Source organism: Ochotona curzoniae, unplaced genomic scaffold (assembly GCF_017591425.1).
Source record: "Ochotona curzoniae isolate NIBS_2020 unplaced genomic scaffold, NIBS_Ocur_1.0 scaffold_3208, whole genome shotgun sequence".
Lineage (NCBI taxonomy): Eukaryota > Metazoa > Chordata > Mammalia > Lagomorpha > Ochotonidae > Ochotona > Ochotona curzoniae.
The window spans coordinates 2,979,001-3,001,806 of record NW_024467106.1 but is presented as its reverse complement, the minus strand read 5'-3'; the positions used below and the strand labels follow the sequence as shown (position 1 = coordinate 3,001,806).

Below are 22,806 nucleotides of genomic sequence, written 5' to 3'. Positions count from 1 at the left end.
TGTTCTTTTTGCTCAAAAAACATAGGCCTGGGGCAAAAAAAAAAAAAAAAAGCAAAAAAGCAAGCAAGCTGCGGCCTGCCATTAACTAATTTAGTGACTGCTGCTGAGGTTGGGTCCCGGTGCTAATGAGATTCCACTGGGAGATAAAAGCGCCCTCCTGGGCAGCAGGTGCGGGGGACTAATGCTGCCCAGGAGGGAGGGGGCAGGAGGCCCTCGCTCTGCCTGAGTGCTGGTTTGAAAAGAAGCTGGAGGAAGATTAAAGGGGATGGGCCTCAGGAGAGGGAGGGAGGCCAGATGGAAAGTAAGAGGGTGTGACCTAGGCCTGGGAAGGGAGGGTGCTGCTGGAGACGCTGGGCTGGCCACAGGGGCCCTGGCACAGGGGAGTCCTGTCTGGGGCTCAATGACAGAGCACTGAGCTGAATTTCAGTTCCTCCCAGGCACTGATGGCCAAGTTCCTTCCTGGGAAGGGAGGCCTTCGCACCCCCAAACCCACACAGTACTGAGTGGGGCGGGGGGTTCTCTTTCAAGGGACCTTGAAACAGCTGCCAGTCAACACACAGCTCATGAGCTGCCAGTCTACACGTATCCCAGATTCTCCGGCGGTTGAGAGCACTGGGGGTGCCAACCGCCTCCCCCTCTCCTGGAGTCTGGGCGCCCAGCTGCTTCAAAGGAGACCGTGAGCTATTTTTGCGCAGCCAGGCGCTGTGCAGCCTGCAAGGACAGCTGGGACAAAGTGTGCGTCCGGGGAGCAGCACTGCTGGGCATGGGCTCTGGTGGGAGCAGCGCTGCTGGGCATGGGCTCCGGTGGGGGCTCAGAGCCTGGGCGAGGCTCTGCAGGTCTCCCTGCAGCCCCTGTGGGATGTGTGCCCACGGCCGTTAGCCAGTTAGCGGCCAGCTTGCTCAGTGCTGGGGCGGGGATTTCCCCAGCACCTTGGGCCCCCATGGGGCACTGGACTCCAAGCCCTAGCTCTGAGCAAAAGAGGGCAGGGGCTGCAGGAAGATGCCGCAGCTGGGTCCCCTCATCCCCTGAGGGAGTGGGACCTACCGCTCCTGGCAGAAGTTTCAACTCATGTTATTCTGGTCACGTGGCAGATGCTGGTGGTCCCAAGAAGCCCTCAGAAGTCTGTTCTGCACAATGAAGGGACGGGGCACAGACAAGGTGGCCACAGTGGAGATCCTGCTGCCACCATGTGAATTTGGTGCCTGGGGCCCAACTCTCCCTTGCCCGCCCTTGGCTGTGGGCATACAGAGAATAGGCTTTGGCTCACATATCACAGGAGGGAAGGGCAAAGGACACGGTGGAGACACAAAGGCATTGGGGTGACACTGCAGAGGCCTGCCAGGGTCCTCAAAGGTGGGATGCGGGAGCAGTGAGGCTGCCAGCTCCCAGCTGGGGATGGGAGGTGCTCCAGAGCAGGACTCCCAGAACCTCGACCCCAGGGACTCCTGGGCCCCCAAAGCTGTCAGCATGGTGCTGTCTCTCTCCTTCCTCCTGGGCTAGAGTGGAGAGCTGGCAGAGGAGCACACAGGGAAGGGCAGGCTCTGGAGGGGAACTGCTGGAACCTTCCCCAGCTTCCAGAAGGACCTCTAGGCTGGGCACCCCGACAGTACTGCTGGGAAGCTCCCCTGGGGATAATGGGTGACACGGCCACAGGTGCGCAGCCCACCGTGGGTTTCTGCCTGCTTACCACCAGGGGAGCCAGGACTATGGCAAGACTGGGGGTGTGGAAATGTGATAACCAGTACCCAAGTGCCACTGCTCTGGCCCACCCCTCCAGGCAGGAAGAGGTGGGGACAGGTTATTAGAAGTGTTCCAACACCCAGGTCACACCCAGGAAACACGAAGTACCCAAGTGTGAAGTTGCCAATTTGGCAGAGAGCACAAGACTGGGTTCCCGCCAGTCACTCCCTGCACCTGCACACGAGGGGAGCATCCTCAGGCCCGTGTTCAAGTGAACAAAGCAGCAGTTCCGAGGGGTGGGGGGCCGTCGGAGAAGGGGTCAGATGTGGCCCAAGGCCTCAGACCTCTCGCCAGGACCTATGCCCTCATCTGTGGCGTTTCAGCAGAGGCTTTTGACTGGCACAGAGCGCAGGAAGCTCTCTGCTGTGGCACAGGCGTACCCCGTGGGCACCAGCTGGAGTCCAAGCCGCTCCACTTCCCATCCAGCTCCTTGTTTATGGCCTGGGAAAGCAGCAGAGCATGGCCCAAGTGCTTGGGTCCCTGAACTCACGTGGGAGCCCCAGAAGAAGCTCCTGGCTCCCAGCCTGGGATTGGTTATCCCTGGCCATTGTAACCACCCGGGGAGCAAGCCAGCAGAGGGAAATCCTTGTTTTGTTTTTCCCTCTCTAACGTTTTCAAGTAAAAATAATGAAACCTTAAAAAAAAAAAAAAAAGAACCTTCCCCCCAGCCGGGGTAAGGGGAGATGCTGTGACAGGTTACAGGGCTCAGCCTGGTGCCTTTCCTCCGGAGCGGGTCCTGGGTGGGGCAGCCCCCAGCCCTCGGACAGGCTATGTTTGCTGACCCCTGCTTGTGTAGGCCCTGAGTTCATTCCAGGGGCTCTGCAGACCCCCAAAGGATCGGCCTTTCCGAGCACGGGGTCTTCCAGAGCTGTCCAAGCCCTTGGCCGTTGAAGCCCCTGGAGGGAGCCTGTCTGCAGATGGGCCGGCTTTCTGAGCAGAGTGGAGAGATGAAGCAGGCAGGAAGGAGCACACGTAACCCCCTCACCCCCCAGCAGAGCTGAGTGTGGAGGGAGGGAGGTGCTGGTTCCTCTGCTGCCGCATTACAATCCCTATGCCCCTGTGCCCGAGAGCTGGGCACCTGCGGCCACCACCACTGCACTTTGTCCTCCGTCCAGTGAAAAACCACGAAGCTGGTCTCTCTGCCTACCTGGGGCCATGCACCAGCCCCCACCCCTTTCCACAGCTGCCAGCCAGGGTCCAGCACAGCCGGGGCCACACGCGCAGCTCTGACTGCACTTCCCCAAGGTTTCTGCATGAAAACGCATGCTGACTCGGAAGGAGGGGCTAAGGATCAGAGCGGCGCCTGCCCCTGCAGTCTAAATGTCAGGAGAAGGCGAGCAGTCTGTGATTCTGCCCTTTCAGACGGTCCCCTAGTTTTAAATCCCATTCCCTGAGTGCACTCTGCTGGAAATGTGGGGTTATGAAAAACCAGGACCCGGCGCAAGGGAGCAGCTGTGGGCCCACAACAAGCTACCTCCAGCCGTGCCACTTCTCCGGCCTCAGGCATGCGGTCTACCGAGGGCGTACCAACACAGCCAGCGCCTGCAGACAAAAGACAGGCCCAGCTGGATGCGGTGGCTGGGTGGTGGGGACTTGACACCTTAGCTCCTGAGCGATTTCCCAGCAGCGACATGGCCAGGCAAGCTGGGGTCAGCTACGTGAGGCAGTCCTCCTCCTTACTCCTCCATGGGCCACTCCCAGCGAACAAGGGCTTCTGGCCTCCCCGAAACCCCCTGGTTCTGTGGTGGCCACTGCTGCTGCTTGTGGGCAGGAAAAAACATCAGCACGTGGTGACAGCAACCACACAACACGCGCCAAGGAACAGGAGCCCTCGGGACTCTCCCCGGGGCAGCAAGGGAGTGTCAGCTTCGTGGGGCTGCTGGGAGCAGAGGCAGGAGCAGCTGTGCCGTCCCAGCATTACGGGCTGGGTCTCGTGGAGCCATCTGGGGAGGCCCGTGGGGACGGGAGTGGGTGGGCGAGGGTACACTCGGTGTCTGGCAGAGCGCTGCTTCAAGCGGCAGGCAGGGAGGACTGAAGGCGGACACACAGCGGGTCCTACCAAGCTGCTCTCGCTCTGTACTCCGTGTGCAGCCACACCGTGGCCACCAGGAAAGAAACCAAGGGCAGACCCTGCCCTGCCGTGTGCTCCCGTGCCACCCGACCCTCCAGCTCTCTGCTGCCATCTCGTGTGGCAAGATGCAAGATGACAGGAAAACGGGCTTTCTGACAGAGCTGCAAACCCATTCCACAGACGATGACCCACTGGAGGCTGGACTGAGAGGGTGGTCGTGGCTTCACTCTACTCCACCACAGCCCGACAGCAGGCCCACCATGCTGTGGGGGACGGAGAGGGCTCCTCTGTTAGCACTACACTCCCCTGCACCCCCACCGAGCCCTAGCTGCCTCACGCAGTGCAGGACAATACGAGCGGTCAAGGCCGTTCAGTAACAAACAGGGAATGGCAGAGAGGACGAAGGCCACCTGGGGAGGGCCCGCACAGGTCCAGGGGACATGTGAGACAAAGGCCACCCAGGGGAGAGCCCGCACAGGTCCAGGGGACACGTGAGACAAAGGCCACCCAGGGGAGGGCCCACACAGGTCCAGGGGACACGTGAGACAAAGGCCACCCAGGGGAGGGCCCGCACAGGTCCAGGGGACACGTGAGACAAAGGCCACCTGGGGAGGGCCCGCACAGGTCCAGGGGACACGCCACTCATCAGGTGAGCACCTGCTCCTGTACCTCAGCACTTCCGTTTTCACGGCATCAGACACGCTCTATAAACCTGGGCTGGCGGGGGCTCCCGAATCGCTCCACCAGGCGAGTATCCAGCTTTATGTAAATCAAAGGGTACCTGGCAGGTTACATTTGGGGAGGCAGAATTAAAACAAACGCCGTCTCTCCGAACCGGGACTTGGCCCATCTGCGCTGCACACATTTGGTAACTTGTGGTCAGCTTGCTGTCGGCATCCCAGCCACCTAACGCTACACACAGTATTAACGGGGAAAAGGCACGCACAGGCCAGCAGCTGCACGCCGCTCCCTTGAGGGGAACTGGAATGGAAATAGAGCTATTGTTAAACACCAGGGTCTTCCCAAGCCTGCCAGACCCTTTGGGAGCCAGCAGAGGGTAACACAAAGGACGCCCAGACAAGAGCCAGGGACAGGGAGAGGCACAACAGCTCTGAGGACCCGCACTCTCCTGGCAGAACAGACCAAGAGTTGGGGCTGCGTGCCATAGAATGGCCTAAGCCAGCTGCTGTGGGAGACCACAAGGCCAGTGGACACAGGACAAGTGAGCAGGGTGCCCTGGGACCCGGTGCCTGCGCCTGGAGACTTGGCTGAGTCCTGCACAGCAACACGGCCGCACGCCCAGGCCCACAGGAGTCTTTCCTTGCAGGGCGTGTCCAGGGCAGTCTCTTGAGTGTAGTGGGGGCACTTGAGGTGATAACTACTTCACCTTTGCAACACTTTTAGTTACAGAAAATGGCACAGGTGGCACATAGCTCCCACTTCACCTGGCCAGCACTGTGAGCCCCCCTCACGACCAGGGCTGGCGTGGCCGACTCACCAAGACTCGCCCAGCCTCACAGGGCTTGTTACACACACCCCCTGCCTCTGCACCCCGGCGAGAAGACCCGGCCCCTGGCCGCTTTCCTGGGCAGGTCATGCTGGGTGCTCGGTGAAGCACCCAGGGGCAGAAGGTGAAGCTGCACCAACGCAGTGCTGGTTCTAAGGGAGCCGGAGGCGCAGCGTTCTGTGGACTTGGGCACACACACGCTCTGCAATCACACACCAGACGCAGACAGGTTCCTGCACCCCACTGTGGGGTCTCCCTAGCCCACCTCCATGCAACAGCTGCACACCACCATCTAAACAAAGTGCTGAGTGAGCAGCCCCCGTGCGGGGCCCGGCCATGGTGACAACAGCCGAGCATCCGAGACCAGGGTCCTGCTCCCACATGCCTTCTGTCTGAGGCTTATTGGGCAAAAAGAAAAAGGGCAAGCTTACCTTCTGGAACACCTGGTAGTTGGATCTGGACCATATATCGAGCTGGGGAGGGGAGAGAAAGCAGTAAATCATCAGAACTGGTTTCAGAAAGCTCGGCCCCTGGAAACGGAGCTACCTGTCCTTAGTGTGGGAACAGAACATTCCGACCACAGAATACTGAAGAGGACCCTCAATGTCACGGACACGCTTCCTCTTTATCTGTGGGGGACCTCAGGCAAGCGCAGGAAGGAGCCCAGAGAAATCAGCCCAGGCACCCTGGCGCTCCCAGAGGGCCAGTGCCTGCCTGCCTGCCTAGCTGTGGCTGCATCGGGGATTGGGAGCGGCTTCAAGAGCCGTTTATTTCTCCTTTTTAGCAATTACAATGGGATGGCCGGCTGGGCAGAAACCCCAGATCTTGGGCACCCCTACTTTCTGTGGACCAAGAAGCTGCAGGGCAAGATGGACCTCGAGCGGGACAAGCGGGTTCACACCCAGGGCGCTAGAGGGCGTCATTCTAACCAATCCCGGGCATGAGAGGCCAAGTCAGTGTCTTCTCACCGCCTCAAGAACTTAGAAAAAATGGAGGAAGGCAAAAATAGAAATATCCCCAGTACAGCCCTGGCAGCCAGCTCAGGGACATGTCTGATGTATGAGGAAACCAGAAGTGTGTCCCACAGGTGCTGAAAAGCCGACCTCAATATACGCGGTGGAGCATCGAGCAAATTGAAACACCTGGCCAGTGAAGCTCCCGGGGCCTGGCGGGGGCCAGCGGGGGACCGGGGTGGCTGTCGGGCGAGAGCTGGGTTATTGATTCTGGGGCAGGAGCAGTGAATGGAGGGAGGGAGCCCCCAGGAAGGCAGGGTGTGACGGGCTGCCTTTGACCCGGACACTTCTATTCTGAGGTAACACTTCAATTTGGCTTTCAGAAAACAGCTGGCTGTGCACAGGAATACGTCTGGCTCTTGTGGTGGCTTCATCTGATTTACAGCCGTTCCACACAGATGTCCTGAAGGCTTCTGGGAGAGCGGACAGGGCCAGGAGGCTCCCGGGATGGCTGCTCCTGGGCTCTGCAGGGCTCCTAGTGGAGGGGCGGAGGAGGAGCTGAGCCAACTCCACCACTCATCACTTCATCTCCGCCCTGGGTCGCAGCCTCTCTCCTGCTCTAGCTAAAATGCTAAAAGCTTAGCCTCCGGTCGCCACCCTCTGCCTGACCCAACAGACGGGAGTTAGAAGCTTAAAGCCTCCAGGCCTTGCAGTTTTATCTGACAGTCAACAGCACTTGCGGTTCTCCCTGCAATGCAGGCTCACTCATGGCCACAGCTTCTCACATCCCACGGCGGCACACCCAGACACGCACACACATCCACGGACAACCAGCAGAGACGACCCTGAGGATTACGCAGCTCCCGTGTTCACCCCTAGCACATAGGTTGTGCTAAGAAGCCCACATGCAAAACGCTTGGGCAAAAACCACCTACAGCGGAGCAGGCCAGGTGTAAGCAGGGCGGAGCCTCTAGCCTGACTGTGGGTGGGCAGAAGACCTGCTGCTCCTGAGGGCAGGAGGCTCAGGCACTGCTCTGGACCCCGGGGGAGAGAGCCGGCCGTGTGCCTGCCCCACATCCCAGGGAAGGGCTCTGGGAACAATGGGCTCCCTTTGCCGGGAAGGCATGATAGGCGCTGAGGACTTGATTTTCTGCTAGATTTATGCCAAAGAAAGCCACGTGGCAGAGCGTCTGGAGTCGGTGCCCTGCTGCTGCTTGGGGCCAAGAGCTCAGGGAGCTTCGACTCATCTCGGGATGATTAGCTCTAGCTCTCTCACTGTCAAGGCGGCGTGGCTACCAAGCTTTCGTTGGCTGCAGTGTTCATTCTGGGAGCTGCGACCTTCAACACAACAGGGAATGACAGAATCACAGGGCCAGGAAGAAGGCGAAGCGCCCCTGGTGCTCCGGGCAGCGTCATGGCGGGTGGGGCTGCAGCTGCTGTCGTGGATGCAGCCTCTGGAACGGGGGTGGGGCTGCAGCTGCTGTCCGTGCATGCAGCCTCTGGAACGGGGGTCCTGGAATACAGTCCGTCCTCAAGTCCCTCAGGTGACCGGTACGAAGGTACAGGTGACGCCTGCTCTCAGGACAGGACGTCACCAGACCGCTCAGTGCATGGGACAAGAGGGGAGGACACGGGCACGCCCATTCAGTCATCACAAGCAACAACCAGAGGCCCCTGTCAGCTCCACCTGAGCCTGGGAGGGTGGGTCCCACCAGCTCCAGACGCTGCCTCTGCCTGCCCTCCCCTGCGTTCTCTCTTCACGTCCTGCCAGCAGCAGCGCGGTGACGAGGCAGATCACTTCTGATGCACAAAGAAAGTGGGGGCTGAGAGCGGCTCATGGCCCGTCATGGGGCGGAGTCCTCCGGCCTAGCGCCGAGTGTGCAGGTGCACCTGCAGCGTTCAACGGCACCGTCGGCTTTGAGGCTGCTGCTGCGACAATTCACGTGGCGGCAAGCGGAAGCGCTGGCAGCTTATCACAAGGTTATCCGTTCTCTACTGCATTTCAAAAAATGGCATGATAAATTTTAGATGACCCAAGTCAAGCTCCTAAGTTGAGCAAGGACTGAGCTTCTGAAGCCTGCAAGGTCAGCAGGTGAGTCATGCCAGCTGGGCATGTCCAGACCAGCAGTGTCCAGGGACTTCCAGCCACCAAACCATGAGCCCGCTGCCACCCTCACGGGAGCAGCGTGCAGGTCTGGTCCAGGGGGCGGTGCTACAGATCTATTATTCTTCAACTTTTCACTTTCAATCAGGACATGCATTTGTTACCAAAAAACTGCTGAAAGTGCAATGACAGCGTACCCTCTGCATGTGAGCGCAGCCCGGTGCCCCTTCCCGGCTCTCACCCTTCTCCCCAGAAGGAACAAGAGGCCACTTTTCTGAAGGTCGTCTGAACAATTTCAAAGGCTATAACAAATCAAAATGTTCCCTGCATCTAATATCAAACGGGGCTGATGCCAACACTTATTAGAGAAATCAGATTCCAGCTTTCTCCAACCCGCTCGACCCAAACACACACACACACACACACCCAACTTTGAAGTGGGAGGAATGCAGGGATCAGAAATTACCCTGGAGACAGCTCGGCTGTCTTTGAAGGTTCCCTTTGATAGCCCCATTTCTATTCCTCTCTTACACTGGGAGGCTAAAGGCTGCCTTTCTTATTGATATGGGGTAATTAATGAAGCTATAGCATTAACATAACCCAAATCCCCTAATAAGATAAATTCAACTGAGACATTTAGACTTTTTTCAGCTAAGCCTGACTGGTATAAAACCAGGACAACGGCCAGGTACTCGTGTTGCATCCCACTGCTGGGCGCGCTGAGTCACAGCCCCTCCGCTCCTCCAGGCGCTGCTAGCCGTGGCCACAGCTGGGCAGCATCTGGGCTCTTCACTGGGAGAGCCAGGCTACTGGTGCTTGTACCCCGGGTGACGAATCAGGGAGGTGCTGGCGGCTGTCACTGAGCGTGGAGCCTCGCGGGACAGATTCTGTTGGGCAACAGCCTGCTGTGTGTGGAGACTGGGCAAGGGCGAGGGGGTGTGGTGCTGGGCCGCGACCACACCCACCGGCACCGTGGAGCCCCTTAGAAGGCACTGGCTGCAGCGGGCTTGGGAGGAGCTGCCGGCATCTGCGGCCGTGCTCCAGGAGCCTGCAGCCACCTGGGACCCGAGTCAGCAGTGTGTGCCTGCAGACACGCCCAGAGCTCCACGGCAGGCTCTCTGCAGCCCACTGTGCCCATATGCACGTAAGCACACACGAGCATGCGGGTACACACACACGCATCCTTGTCAGTCCTCAAAATAGATCACTTAGAGTATCAGTGAGGCTTTATTTTTATCACTTGTGAAGTGCTCTGAAAACAAAACAAAACCAAACAAGAAGGATAATACAGCTGGCTTGGACTAGGTGCTGGCCACAGCAGCCACGTGATGGCAACCTTGCTATTGTTCAGTGTGAGCCGCCGGCTTCCTGTCCCACCATGTCTCCCACATCCACGAGGCCCAGCGCACAGCCAGCACCTTCCTGAGAACAGGAAGCCTCGCCCTGTCCTCACGGGCAGTCTGTGTCTGCCTCATTGATTCTCTGATCCACTGGCAGCTTCCAGCTCCCCTGCCTCTCTCTACTCTTCTGACTCCCCCTCCCGCATGGACACTGGGCCGGGCCTAGGGACAACACCCGTGCCCTCACAGAGCGCGTGGCCAGGGCAGGTTAGAGATCTGCCCCCTGGCCGTGAGTCACAGCGCCGCCCGGAGGCTTCCTGTGAGTGCTCAGCACCTGGGCCGCTAGACCCGCTCAGGTCAGCATGGCGTGTGGTCCTAGTGACTGGAAGACGGACACACGTGTTGCCCCAGGTGCCACGCTCCTCAGCCTCAAGCTCCAGTGGGAGTGGCTGCTGGGAACACAGACTGCGCCCAGGGCAGGCCGAGAGGGCACAGGGCAGGTGGTGAGGAAGAACGTGGCGCCTAAGGCTGGAGTGGTACACGAGGCCAGAGGGGTAGTCAGGGGCCTGGGTTTTATTCCCAAACCCAGAGTTTTCAGAAGTGTGCTCTGCAAAATGGCAACATCTTAAATGAAGCAAGAAGGAAGGACTGGAGAAAGAATGCGGTGGGCCAGCGAGCGGGAGGCACTGCCCGAAGACCCCGCAGGCCACACCGGCTGCCTGCCCGTGACACCCACATGCTTCCAGCACGGGAGCGGACTCTGAATCTGGGGGCTCCCAGGAACCTGGCAGAGTCCTTGCTAACACGCTCCACCCACGGGCGATGCCACGTGGATCCTGCAGACGCTGGTGCGTTGTTCTAGCGTGAATCTCCTGACAGGGGCCAAGACGTCTGGGGCTCAGTGATACGCCAGGCCTCGCGCATGCCCTTCCTGAAGGCCGTCCTGACTCCCCTGGGGCTGCTGGGAGGGGGGTGCCTGTGCTAAGAACTTGTCCATTTCACGAGACTGAGGAGTGGAGGAGAGCTCCCGGGAGTGTTGGGGGGGACACCTGGTGCTGGAAGGACCGGAGGTGTCCAGGTGGGCATCTCGGGCCGGGTGCTCATCACCCTCCGTGAGCAAACACAAGGGGAGGCTGTCAGCTCTCATCAACGTCCTCTGCACTCTCTGCGGAGCCATATGGCGAGTGTGCGGTCGTAAGAAATCAGGGTTGCTCAGGGGTGGCCCTCCCAGGAAGCCAGTGGCCCGTGGAAAGCTGTGTCCGCTGCCAACACCGGCACCCAGCATGCCGCTGGGCAGTGCCTCCTGGAGGCTGCTTGCTCCTTCCGTGGGAAACGGCCATCACCAGGCTGTGTCAAACTAACTTAGATTTTCCGGGGGGCCTTGGGAAAAGCCGAATGCAGCACCCTGGGCTAGCGACATGCTGACTGACTGGGGGCAGACTCCGTCTCCTCACAAGACATGTTTCATGAGGCAACTGGGGTCTATGGTGATAAATCAGAAATCCAACGAAGGGCGTCGGGCTTGGAGGAAAAAGCAAGCAGAGGGAACACAGCGCTTTTGGTAAAGAGTCCATCCCCACACTGACAGATCCGTGGTCATTTCAGCTGTGACCACGCATTGCCGGTGCCCCCACCGGGGACCGCGCAGGACTGTCCTGGGACAGCCAACCGAGGGCCGGGGGCCGGGAAGACGTACCTTGCCGTCCTCCGTGTAGACGTTCTCGTGGTAGCCCTTCACAATGGTGCGGTCAATGAAGAGGCTGCGCATGACCACGACAACCTTCAGGACCTTCCCCAAGGTCACCTGTCAGGGTGGAGCACAGAGACAGGGCGGCTCACTGCTACATGCACATCCCACAGCGCCCAGGGCCGGGAGGACAGAGGGTCACCTCCCCATGTCCCACAGGGCCCAGGGCTCACCTCTTCACAAGGCTTGTCAGTAGAACACGTGAGGACACCCGAGCAGGCACTTGAGGACCCGTGCTGGGCCCACTGCTGTCCCCCGAGGGCTCTGTTGCTCAGACCTGCCACCCAGCAAGCTCTTCCGGAAGTCCCCTGGGATCCACCTGCCCTGAACCTGCTCACACTTTTGGTTTATAAATTCAGGACAAGCTTCCAGCGCTCACAACTTGTAGGAGAGGAGCGCACCCCCCACCCAACTGAAGCAGACGGTCTTCAGCGCCAGGGCTCTGTGGTGCTGCGTGCTTGGATCGCTTCCACAGTGCTGTGGCCCCAGGGTGGCCGTGGGACAGGCGGGGAGCAGCACAGCAGAGTAAAGCGGGTGCCACCTCCCCTCAGTTGCACCAGTCTCACAGCAGGTGGAGTGGAGAAGCACATCAAACGAAGCCGGGAGGTGACGGGAAAGGGGCTGAATTCTACCTCCACCAAAGCAATACGATCCTGCTAATACATGTAAGTGCTTTAACGCCCTTACAAGGCCAGTGTGTGATCCGACACCAAATAAAGGGCACTTGGGGAGACCCCAGGAGGGAGGGGATCTGCTGTGCTTGCACAGTCAGCGCCCACCATGGCTCTTGGGGGACCCTGCTGACTTAGTGACCCTGTGGCTCTGCCGTCACAGTGGCGAAGGACAGCCCCACGGGTCATTCCCCCAGGACACCCTCCAACTTTCCCCTGGTTAGTCTGGGCACAGATGCCTGTCCATATCATTTTCCTTCAGTCCCTTCACTGCTAGGCTGATGTGTCACTGTCCATCCAAAATGACACAAAGTAACAGGGCAAGCAAGGAACAAGACACAGGTCCTCACAGGTCACACCACCTAACACTTGGTAGTTCTCACTTAAGGGGCGGAAGGCTCGGTACCTCTGCCTTTAGTCTCCACACAGTGTACCAGAGGGCGGGCAGGCAGGCAGAAGAGCGAGCGATGAAGTTACGGTTTTGTAAGTGCTGAACTCGACAGCCTGTCAGGGGGAGGACGCGCGGGCAGTGCAGCCTTCCTCCCCCACGGGGCACTGCTGTCACTAACAAGCCAGGGAAACACGGACCTGCTTCCTGAACACCCCACACTCCAGCTGTCTCCAGTTAATTGAGAAGTCATTGCCTTGATACTTCTTAAGCTTTTTTTTTTTTCCTAAAGATTTATTTATTTTTATTGGAAAGAGTGATTACAGAGAGAAGGAGAGACAGAGATTTTCCATCTGCTGTTTCGCTTCCCAAGAGGCCACAGTGGCTGGAGCTGGAGCTGAGGTGATCCAAAACCAGGAGCCAGAAGCTTCTTCCAGGTCTCCCATGCGGGTGCAGGGTCCCAAAGGCCTTGGGCCATCCTCTACTGCTTTTCCAGGCCTCAAGCAGAGAGCTGGAAGGGAAGTGGAGCAGCTGAGACGCAAACTGGTACCCACATGGGATCCTGGCGCATCTAAGGCAAGAATTTACCCACTAGACAATGGGGCCAGGCCCACTTTTTAAGTTTCTTAAGACAGATTTCAGAAACATACTCTAAACACCAGAAATTTTATAGTAAACCCCACCCTTTTTTTTTTTAATTTGTTCAAAATGTTTACTTTGATGGGTCTGGTGCAATAGCTCAGTTGCCTAATTCTCTACCTGCAAGTGCCAGGATCTCAAATGGGTGCAGGTTTATGTCCTGGCTGCTCCACTTCCCATCCAGCTCCCTGCCTGCGGCCTGGAAAAGAGGTAGAGGATGGCCCAAAGCCTTGGGACCTGCACCCACATGGGAAATGCAGAGGAAGCTCCTGGCTTCGGATCGGCTCAGCTCTGGCCATTGCGGCTGCCTGGGGAGTGAAGCAGTAGATGGAAGATCTTTCTTTTGGCTTCTCCTTCTCTCTGTAATTCTGCCTTTCCAATAAAAAATAAATAAATCTCTATAAAAATAAAACCTGCTTTAAAAAGTTAGCTTTGGTTCTTGGCGTTAACTAATGCTTAAAAAGGCTAAGCAAACACAGTAACAGACAGCCTTTTGGTCCAGAGGTGATCAGGGAACACTTGCTTGAATTTGACCAAATGAGGCTGCCTGGAGGTGTCTGATTGTCCGTGTGTGGCTGTCACCACGAGGACGCCAGGAGCAGTCCACCCTCCGCACGCTTGTGTCCGTGTGTGGCTGTCACCACGAGGACGCCAGGAGCAGTCCACCCTCCGCACACTTGCTCGGCCGGGGCCAGCGCTGTTAAGTCGCTGAGCTCGCCGCTCGTGGCCTGTGACAGACGCAGCTGCCGCACGCACCTCTGCTCCCCTAGCTTCCTCTGTATCTCAGATGAGTTCTTTAGGACAGATTTTCAGGAATGTAATGACTGCATAAAGAGCATAGGCTTTGATGGGATTTGCCAAGCTGCTAACCACACGGGTTATGCCAACTGGGAAGGCACAGACACACACGGGCTTCATTCTGAGCCCACCTGTCTCATTCAGCTGTTAGCAGCAGCAGTGGAATTTGCTAGATGAAAACAAAATAAACTAGAACCCCCTCCCTGGAAGTAGCTGACTTAACTGATTCATGAAGGCCTTTCACTATGGAGACTTCAATAGGAGTGAAACGGGGTGAAGGCACCCCGGCCCATTTAGATGGCAGGGCGACCACCTCCGGCCTGTCCCGTCACTGGCACCTTCCTCACACGTCATACGTGACATGAACGAGCGACAGCTCAGTGTCCCTTTGCCTGAAATACTGCATCTTAGAGATAAGGACACGGGAAACAACAGAACCTCAGCTAGAAACCCACACCAAGCAATCACGGTCCACAGTAACCCAAACTCCATCCACCGTGATCCAAGGCCACAGCTCCTAGGAGCCATCGCCACCACAGTTGGGTTCAGAATTCACACACAAGCCACACAGTGACTGGGTGTGCGAGCTGGTCTCATCACCACCTCCTCCTTCCTGCCGTGTTGCAGGAGCTGCCCATTGTCCGGACTCTGCCCATGGCAGCTGGCACAGGGGAGCACACTCCTCCCCTCTCTGGTCACCTGACATGTCCAGGCCTGCATTTTTGGCCAGGCTGCCTCTCGGGCTGGAGCGGTTTACAGCCAGCCAGGGCCTTCTTGTCAATTTCAGATCAGGTCTGTCATGTCTGATAATTTATTTAGTTTTCTTTGCAAGGCTATTTATTTTTTTAGTTTTTTTGCAGGGCCACACATGAAGCGGCTGGCAATGATAGTGGCGTCATGATCACCTGCTAAGCCACAGTTCTACCTCAGCATCCAAGGCTCTGGAAACAGGTGCATCTGGACCAGATGCTTGGCTCTGTGGCTGGGAGGCTTAGCTGCTACCCCCTTCTCACCCGTCTAAATGGAGACAGCCACCCCTACGAGATGACCGTGATGTGCCCACGAGATGAGGCACTGATGCAGGGGCCAGCAAAGGCCTGGCACACAGGAAGTTCTCAACAGTGGCTACTTCCGGAACCAGAACTACTGCAGCCTGTGGACTCAGCTTCGCACTTGGGCTAATCTCCCCCCTGTGGCTGGAGGCACCTACTCAGAGTGGGTGCCAGTACTGTGGTGCCCTGAGGGATGGACAGCTGGGGGCTCTTGGGAGTGATTGTGGAGAGAACCTGCAAGCCTCGGGGATGGGCAACTGAGGGCGAACTGTGAGGCTGGCATGTGGTGGAGGAGCTAGACTTGCCCAGCCCAATGCTGGCCATCAGCACGCAGGTGAAGGGCGCTGCTCTCATCAGGCTTAGCCCAGGCAGAGCAGCTGAGGGCAGGGGAACACCTGCTGGGGCCGCTTCCTCAGGGCCCAGCCGGGGGATATAGGACTGTCCGTGTCAAGGGTGCGGCTGCAGCATGGGCACCCTGAGGTGTTTCTAGTCAATCTTGGCATCTACGGTCACTGGAGCTTGGATTGAGTTGGTCAAGGTCCCTTCCAGTCCTCCTGTCCCTGCACAGAGGTCTGTGGGCTCCTGTGCTATCTGGAGGCACCATGCTGCAGCGACCCGGGACTTCTGATGGACACAATGTCACATGCAGGCCTCTGGACTTCCTTGCACAAACTAGCCAATGCTGGCCACGGTCAGAGGCAAAACGCCCACCGCCAGGGGCTACAGGCTGGTTCTTGGCAACTGCTATGGGATGCCACAGATAAAAGCTCATGCCATCTGGTAATGAAGCGGGCTTGCTGTTACCAAGGCAACCCCTTTGTACGCAGCACCCTCTCCTGGCTCTTCCCACGCGGGTCCAGTAAGTGCTCAAGTGGCACACTGCTAAGATGGGCAGGGAAGCACAGGGCTTCCTGGGCACAGACCAGCGGGCACTGGAGAGGATGCCCGGGCCGGTCCTGCCCGACCCTCATCAGGGCAAGCTGTGCTCAGGCTGGGTTAGTGGTGTTCCCTGTGTGTCTTCCAGTAGGTGCCTGCTAAGCTGTGCTGCTCGTGGCTCACTTCTAGTTCACGGTGTCAAGTCCAGTCACACAGGAAAAGTGGGAGGAAGGTTGAGGATAAATAGAAAAACTATTAAGTTCAGCTCTGACTAGAGAAGAAAACAAGGGCTCTGGAGGCTGAGGTGTTGTTTCCGCAGACGGCGCAGGCAGGCTGGGAAGGTGACAGCACACAGAGCCTCACTTCTCCAAGGCTGGCGGTGAGAAGCACAAGGTGTCAACCAGCCGCCGCGTCCAGAGCAGGTGGGCCGACCAGGACCAGGCACCCGACCTGGCCTGGTGCCCGTGTGCCCCGCAGCAGGAGCTGGCCCTGAAGCTGTCACTCTGGGGACTGCCCACCCTGCCTTAGGAGATGCTGTTAGCCCCAGGAAGCAGCCGACTCCCTGTAAAGCTCCAATGGGTGCCATCCTGCAGGTCCGACGAGGGCAGAGCCTCCGTGGGGGTTCCTCACGGAGTAAAGTGGGGGCGGGGGCAGGAGAGCAGGGAAGAGATGAGGGAGGGAAAGGCAAGGGAAGGAGGCTCAGAAACGGCTTTTCTTCAGCACAGTGCCCAGGATCTTCTCCGTCCTGAGCCCGAGGAAAGAACAGGGTAAGACAAGCCATCCTAATTAGCATTTACATGGTGAAGGATTCAGAAACTGCACCGGACACTGACCTGGGAATCAGGAAACTAGAGCTGGAAAGAGTTCAAAAATTCATTTTCTCCAGCTCTCTCATTTAGAAATTAATTAATTGGCACCCTGGTGCGATGGCTCAATTGGCTAAAATCTCTCCTTGCAAGTACCATGTTCTCATACAGGCGCCAGTTCACGCCCCAGCCACCCTGCTTCCCATCCAGCTTCCTGCCTGTGGCCTGGGAAAGCAGTCGAGGACGGCCCAAAGCCTTGGGACCCTGCACCCGTGTGGGAGACCTGGGAGAAGCTCCTGCCTCCTGGCTTTGGATCAGCTCAGCTCTGGCCTTTGTGGTCACTTGGGGAGTGAATCAGTAGATGGAAGATCTTTCTATCTCTTCTTTCAGTAAAGCTCTTCTACCTTTCCAATAAAAATAAACAAATCTTTAAAAAAGAATTGAAGAAATGGAGTAATTGACTTTCCATGTTACTTGCAAGGCAGAGAAAGAGAAGGAGGGAGGAGGGAAAGGTGGGGGGGGGGTGAAGCTGGGGGTCTTTCATCTATTGCTTCACTCCCAAAACACAACAGCTGGGGCTGCGCCAGACTGAAGCCTGGAGCCGGAATTTCACCCAGCATCCTACGTGGGCAGCAGGGCCTCACCTAGTGCAGCATCAGCTGCCGCGTGTTAGGAAAGGCATGAGCAGGAAGCCAGCATGGCAGCAGGCTGGAACTGGAAGCAGGTGTGCTGCTGTGGGATGCCAGAATTTTTGCATTAGAAAGGAGAAAACTGGGCACGGTGCCTAAGGACCTCGTGACTAATGTCCTCACCTTGCATGCACTGGGATCTCATATGGGCACTAGTTCGTGTTCCAGCTGCTCCACTTCCTATCCAGCTCCCTGTTTGTGTCCTGGGAAAGCAGTGGAGAATGGCCTAAAGCCTTGGGACCCTGCACCTGTGTGGGAGACCCAGAAGAAGCTCCTGGCTCCTGGCTTTGGATCGGCACAGTTCTGGCCATTGCAGCTGCTAGGGGAGTGAATCAGCGAATGGAGGATTTTCCTATCTTTTTCTCTTCCTTCAAGTATATCTGACTTTCTGATAAAAAAAAATAATAATAAATCTGAAAAAAGAACGAAAGAAAGAAAGGAGTAAGCTGAGGCCCTGTGAGGTAGTAAGTGTCAAGCAGGGCTCCTACCTGGAGGGAGCGGCATTGCTGCTCTGTCCTGGGGCTCCAGGCAGCCAGGGACCTGGGGAGGAGGCACTGCACCCCAGGCCAGCACACTCAGGGAGTGCTTGTTTCTGGGCTTTCCCGATGTGGAGGCCGCAGCCCAGGCCACTGCTGGCTTTCTCTCCTTCACAGTTTTCTGGTACCCGAGGCCAAGGCTTTTCCTTGCCATCTTCCTGTCTCTGGCCATGAGCCACACCAGCACTGGTGCCCCCAGGGCCTGGTGCTCTTTGCCACAATGCAGTCTCCGCTGGCCAGCCCTCTGCAATGAACTCAAAACCCCTGCTTTCCCAAGACTGTGTGCTTGTCCGGACGAGTTCACACATGTGCTGCTGCCCCCTGGATGGACGCGGGAAGTCTCCGCTCCGACCCATTTTAGCGTTTTCTCAAGATCCACACTCTGGATCGCACAGCCGCCAGGCACATGCGGTGCTGGTGGAACTGTGCGGGGAGCGGTTCTCCCAACTGCAGGGCACAGGGAGCTGTGGCCCGGAGGGGACTCAGGAGGCTGAGCTGGGTTAGGGTGAGGGTGAGGCTTGGGCGGGTCAGATCAAGCACCTGCCATGCCTAGGAGGAGGAAGTGTTGGGGACCACAGGACACAGGGCAGTCAGTGGCCACACCGTGAAAAGAACACGGGCCCATGTGGCTTGGACGCCGAGGTCACAGCTGGGGCCATCATGGAACCTGTGTTTTCCCTGGCTCCAGGCCACGGAACCAGTTGTGCCTTTGATGTAAACTGTAGGGTTATACACCATGGTTCGAGGGAGAAGGGCGACAGTCGGCAGCCTCAGGTGAAGCCATTTCCTTTTAACAAGTTCCTCCCTTGCAGGTCAGGAGGGGAACCCTCCCTTGCGGTACCCCCTTCCTGTACCTGTGCTGCAGAGGGTGGCAAGGAGGCTGCCCCACACCCAGTGCACCAGCAGGACTCAGCCCCAAAGGCACCCTCTGTCCTGGCCTGGCACAGCAGCCTTTGCCTCCGCTGGTTGAGCCATTACACTGCCACTTTCCAGAATCTGCACAGGAAAACACGGTCACTCCGGGAACACCCAGGGCACCCCCCTGGGAGGAGGTGGTCCAGGAAGGGACTAGGAGGAAGAGGCACATGGCACCCACATGGGCCTGCTGGCAGCTTGCTCTTCCATATCCTTCCCACCTTCCACCCAAGTCTGTGTTCACTGCACATCCCGATGTGTAGGCTAGGCGTCAGGCCCCAAGGCAGACACGAGCCAGGCGTTTCCAGGCAGGGCTGACAGAAGAGAGGAGAGGACAGGCGACAAAGACACGCATACAGAAATAGAACTTGCCAAGAGTTACAAAGGAAATGAGCAATTTGATTTTTCCCGTTTAATTTGAAAGGCCAGGGGACATTTCAAACAGATGATTTAGGTAATGCTTGTGTGTTGAAAATGCCACATAGACCAGATCATTACTATTCAGTTGGTCATTCAGTCACTGAAACCTTTAGCTAGGCACCCACAAGCAAAGCATTGTTCTGGAAGCTGGAGATGGCCCAGGAACAAAGGAATGCCTGCCTCAGGCTGTACTGGGGGGGGCCGAGGAACAGTGCCCCTCTGGGGAAGAGCCACTGAAGGAGGAGGCTCGCTCAAGTCTGGCTGGGCTCGTTCATTGTAAGCATGGGGCGAGCAGTCCAGGCTAAGCAAGCAGCAGGGACGGTGGAGGTCAGGCAGGCAGGAGAGGACTGGAGTCGGGCGCAGGCAGGCAGGCAGATGGGGACGCACCTGGGGCTCGCAAGGAGCTTGGCACAGTGAGGGTGTCCTGGCGGCCGCACGGGGCCACTTGGTGGGTTGTGTTTAGAATGCACTCCCCATCCCACTGCCTCGTGGAGGGCATTTTCTCCTGGGCATGTGGGCTCCCTCAGGGCCAGCCAGCTCCAGGAGGTCCCCAGGGATGTTGTTGCCTTGATGAGGTGGCCTGAGGGCCCCACAGAGATCTGCCACTTGCGTGGAATGGCACTGCGGTGCCCACTGTGGCAAACATTGCCTGGTGAGGTCTCCACTTCTTCTGTCTATACCGTGTTAGGCAGTTTTGGCTTCCTAATATTTTGTCTGAAAGATGTATGCCAACTTGACCTTGGTGCAGAAAATTTTAATTCAAATCAATACATGGACAAGGTCACTTTAAAAATCCAATTACTATGAATGGGAAAATACAGTGCACAGTTCTGTGAGCTGAGAATGGAACAGCTGCAAGTTAACACCTACAAAGAGAGCCACTCTGCCCGCCCGGGCTCCTCTGTGTGACAACGCAGTTACCACATCGTTAAACACACATGCGCTCGGCGGCAGACCGATGCAGATACATACATATACATATATTTATATATATTGCTTCTATTTAGGTTAGCTTAAAATTAAACTGAGTTTGGGGAAAAAATAAAGCGTACTGAAAACTGAATTCTCGTAAGCTGATTTTAAATAAACAGAACCCCGGACTTCAACTCAGGAATCCCTAGAGAATGTGTGGTCTAACACCGTCTGAACAGCAGCTCGCACTGAGAAGGCTTTCACAAACGCTCGGTGTGGCAACCAGACACAAGAGGAAACCGAGGCACGCGCCTCTTCCTTCTTCCTCGCGCCCACCACCCTGCACCTGTACATCTTATCTTTATTAAGGAGATGCTATTATTTGCAATCCGAATGAGAGGACCAGGCACCAAGAGAAAGGACCGTCCCGTTGCTTTCGTGGCATGCCTGTCCCTGCCGTGTCGTTCGGAATCTCAGCTCTTCCACCAGCTTAGAACACACTACTGATGATTAGGCATCTACTTAACACGAAACTGCTTTGTAACTTCAAAGAACAACTGCACAGTATGTAAAACAGGAATGTGATCTTAGGGGAAACCAATGAAATACCATAAAGCTGCTTCTCAATTTACCTTGCACTGGGATTACGTTTCTCTTAGCTGTGTAAGGCACCGTGGCTGGGCTGCCCGAGGCCGGGTGCTGCCCTGGCATGGCCCACAGCTCTGGTAGGATCCAGAGATCTAACATGCAGAGGTCTTGTGCTGCTGAAAAGCAAGTTTCCCTGTGGGTCTGGCCGGCCGACACTGTGAGCGTGCCTGGTCGCTTTTGCATATCACACTGCAGTAGCAAGTGCACGGCCAGAGGACGAGCTGTCGCCTGGCCCTTGCCCCTAACCCCCACCCCTGCCAGCCTAAGGATTACCCTGCCTTCTCCTTCATCTGAACAGAATAGGAACCGGCAGCTGGCGCCCATGCCCCCACTCCCCCCAACCCCCAGTCACCTCATCTGCTGCTGTAGGAATGTGCTTCCCACACTCATTATTCTTTAATGATGCCTGCTTGTAAATAGCAAGATGGGATGCAATTAAACCATGAGAGGCTAAATAAACACACAAACTAATTAGCATCTTTACAAGAGATTTTTTTTTTTCATGTATAGACTGGAATTTACCTTTCATTAATCTAACTTAATTGCAATAGTGCACCAATAAAGAGTCAACACAAATTAAGTGGTCTAAATGATTTTCCCATATGAAGTATGGACAAGGCATCCCTCCTTTGGGTAACAAGGCATGGCTTGCACAAGCAGGGGACGAATGTGAGATGGCCCCACTGAGCACAAGGAGGCTTGGCCTCTGACTACGTGCTGCACCCTATCAGAACACTCAGGTTAAACCAGTCAAGGGCACAGTTCACCTGCAGCCTTACCCTCACCACTGACTGCTGGGTCCCAGGCTGGCAGGCATTAGCTCTCACCACCTGGCAGCTTTGTCACTATTCCTAAACTGGGGCGGGGTAAGGGCTTAGATCAATTGGTTCAAGTCCATTTCCTAGCAGCATTTTCTTTGTAAAAAGGACATGTTATTTGCAGGAAAAGTGCTCAGGTTTTAACCTTTGATTCTAGAAGGTATGGAATACTGGCTTGAGGCAAAGTGCCATAGTATACAGTCTTACAGAAGGAACTCGGGGTGCCTAACAAGGTACTCATTCAACGAATGCTGACAGAGCTTTCCCAGGTAGCAGCATCAGGACACCACATTCGGGAAAATACCACTCACTCTAGAACATTACTCCTTCTCATATGCGCTGCGTGCCCTCCCCTAGTCACTGCTGCTGGCCAGGGGCCGCCTTCCTCTTGTCAAACTGTAATGGGTGTCGCCATGATGGCACACACCACTTATGAGGTGACAGTGAACAGGGCACAGAAACGGAGCTTCTGCATCCTTCCCTTCCCCCCTCCTCTGGCCCCATTCAAATTAATTGAAGGGGCAAAAAGAGCACCCCGCGCCTCCTGCCTTCCACACCATGCGCAACAGAGAGCGGGGAAATTACTCCAGGCTCCTGCTCCGGGCCCCTCCTGCCTCCTGTAGCACTACCTTAGGTTAGTTAACTATAGGAAAACTTTGGGCTCTGCTGACTCCCCTCCTGCCTGAAGCTTTGTTTATGCTGCATGGCTCTGGATCCGATTGGAGGATGGGAGCTGAAAACCCCTGACTTTGGTGGCTCAGCGCAGTGGCTCCTGGAGTGTAGCCGGAGCTGCTCTCTCCAAGCTTGGGAAATGAAGACCCCTGACAGCCTACACTTGGGTTCAGTTGATCTGTTTCACATTCCGCAAAGGAATGCAGACACGTGTGGGTGTGCGGGGCCCCACTTCCCTCTTCTCTGTCCTCGAGTTGGGGGCAGCAGCTTGGAGAAAAGCCAGGTCCAGGGCTGAGCAGAGAGGCAAGATGGCCGAGGCCACTGCCCTGCGGAACCGACTCTCCATCAAACTACACAAGCCAAGGAGCAACTAATTCCGGAGTTCCTGAGTTGAAGGTATGTATTCTGGAAAGTTCTCTGGGACATTTCTCAAATTCTGTTCCTTGATGGAGGGTCTGTGGTCAAGAAAAAAGGGTAAAGAGAACACCCGGTTCCCCTCTGGA

General features: G+C 56.7%; 1 protein-coding gene across 2 annotated transcripts in view; it reads right to left on the bottom strand.

Moving 5' to 3' along the window:
- MED27 (mediator complex subunit 27) overlaps window positions 1-22,806 on the bottom strand; it is a 167,068-nt gene that overhangs the window by 5,342 nt on the left and 138,920 nt on the right. Inside the window, exons 5-6 of one of the 2 annotated variants that reach the window (XM_040963762.1) lie at window positions 11,413-11,520; window positions 5,751-5,792 (exon numbers count right to left, since the gene is read on the bottom strand). In XM_040963762.1, coding sequence (XP_040819696.1) covers window positions 5,751-5,792; window positions 11,413-11,520 — 150 coding nt within the window. The remainder of the gene's footprint in view (window positions 1-5,750; window positions 5,793-11,412; window positions 11,521-22,806) is intronic. The other variant, XM_040963763.1, reaches the window with a different exon arrangement.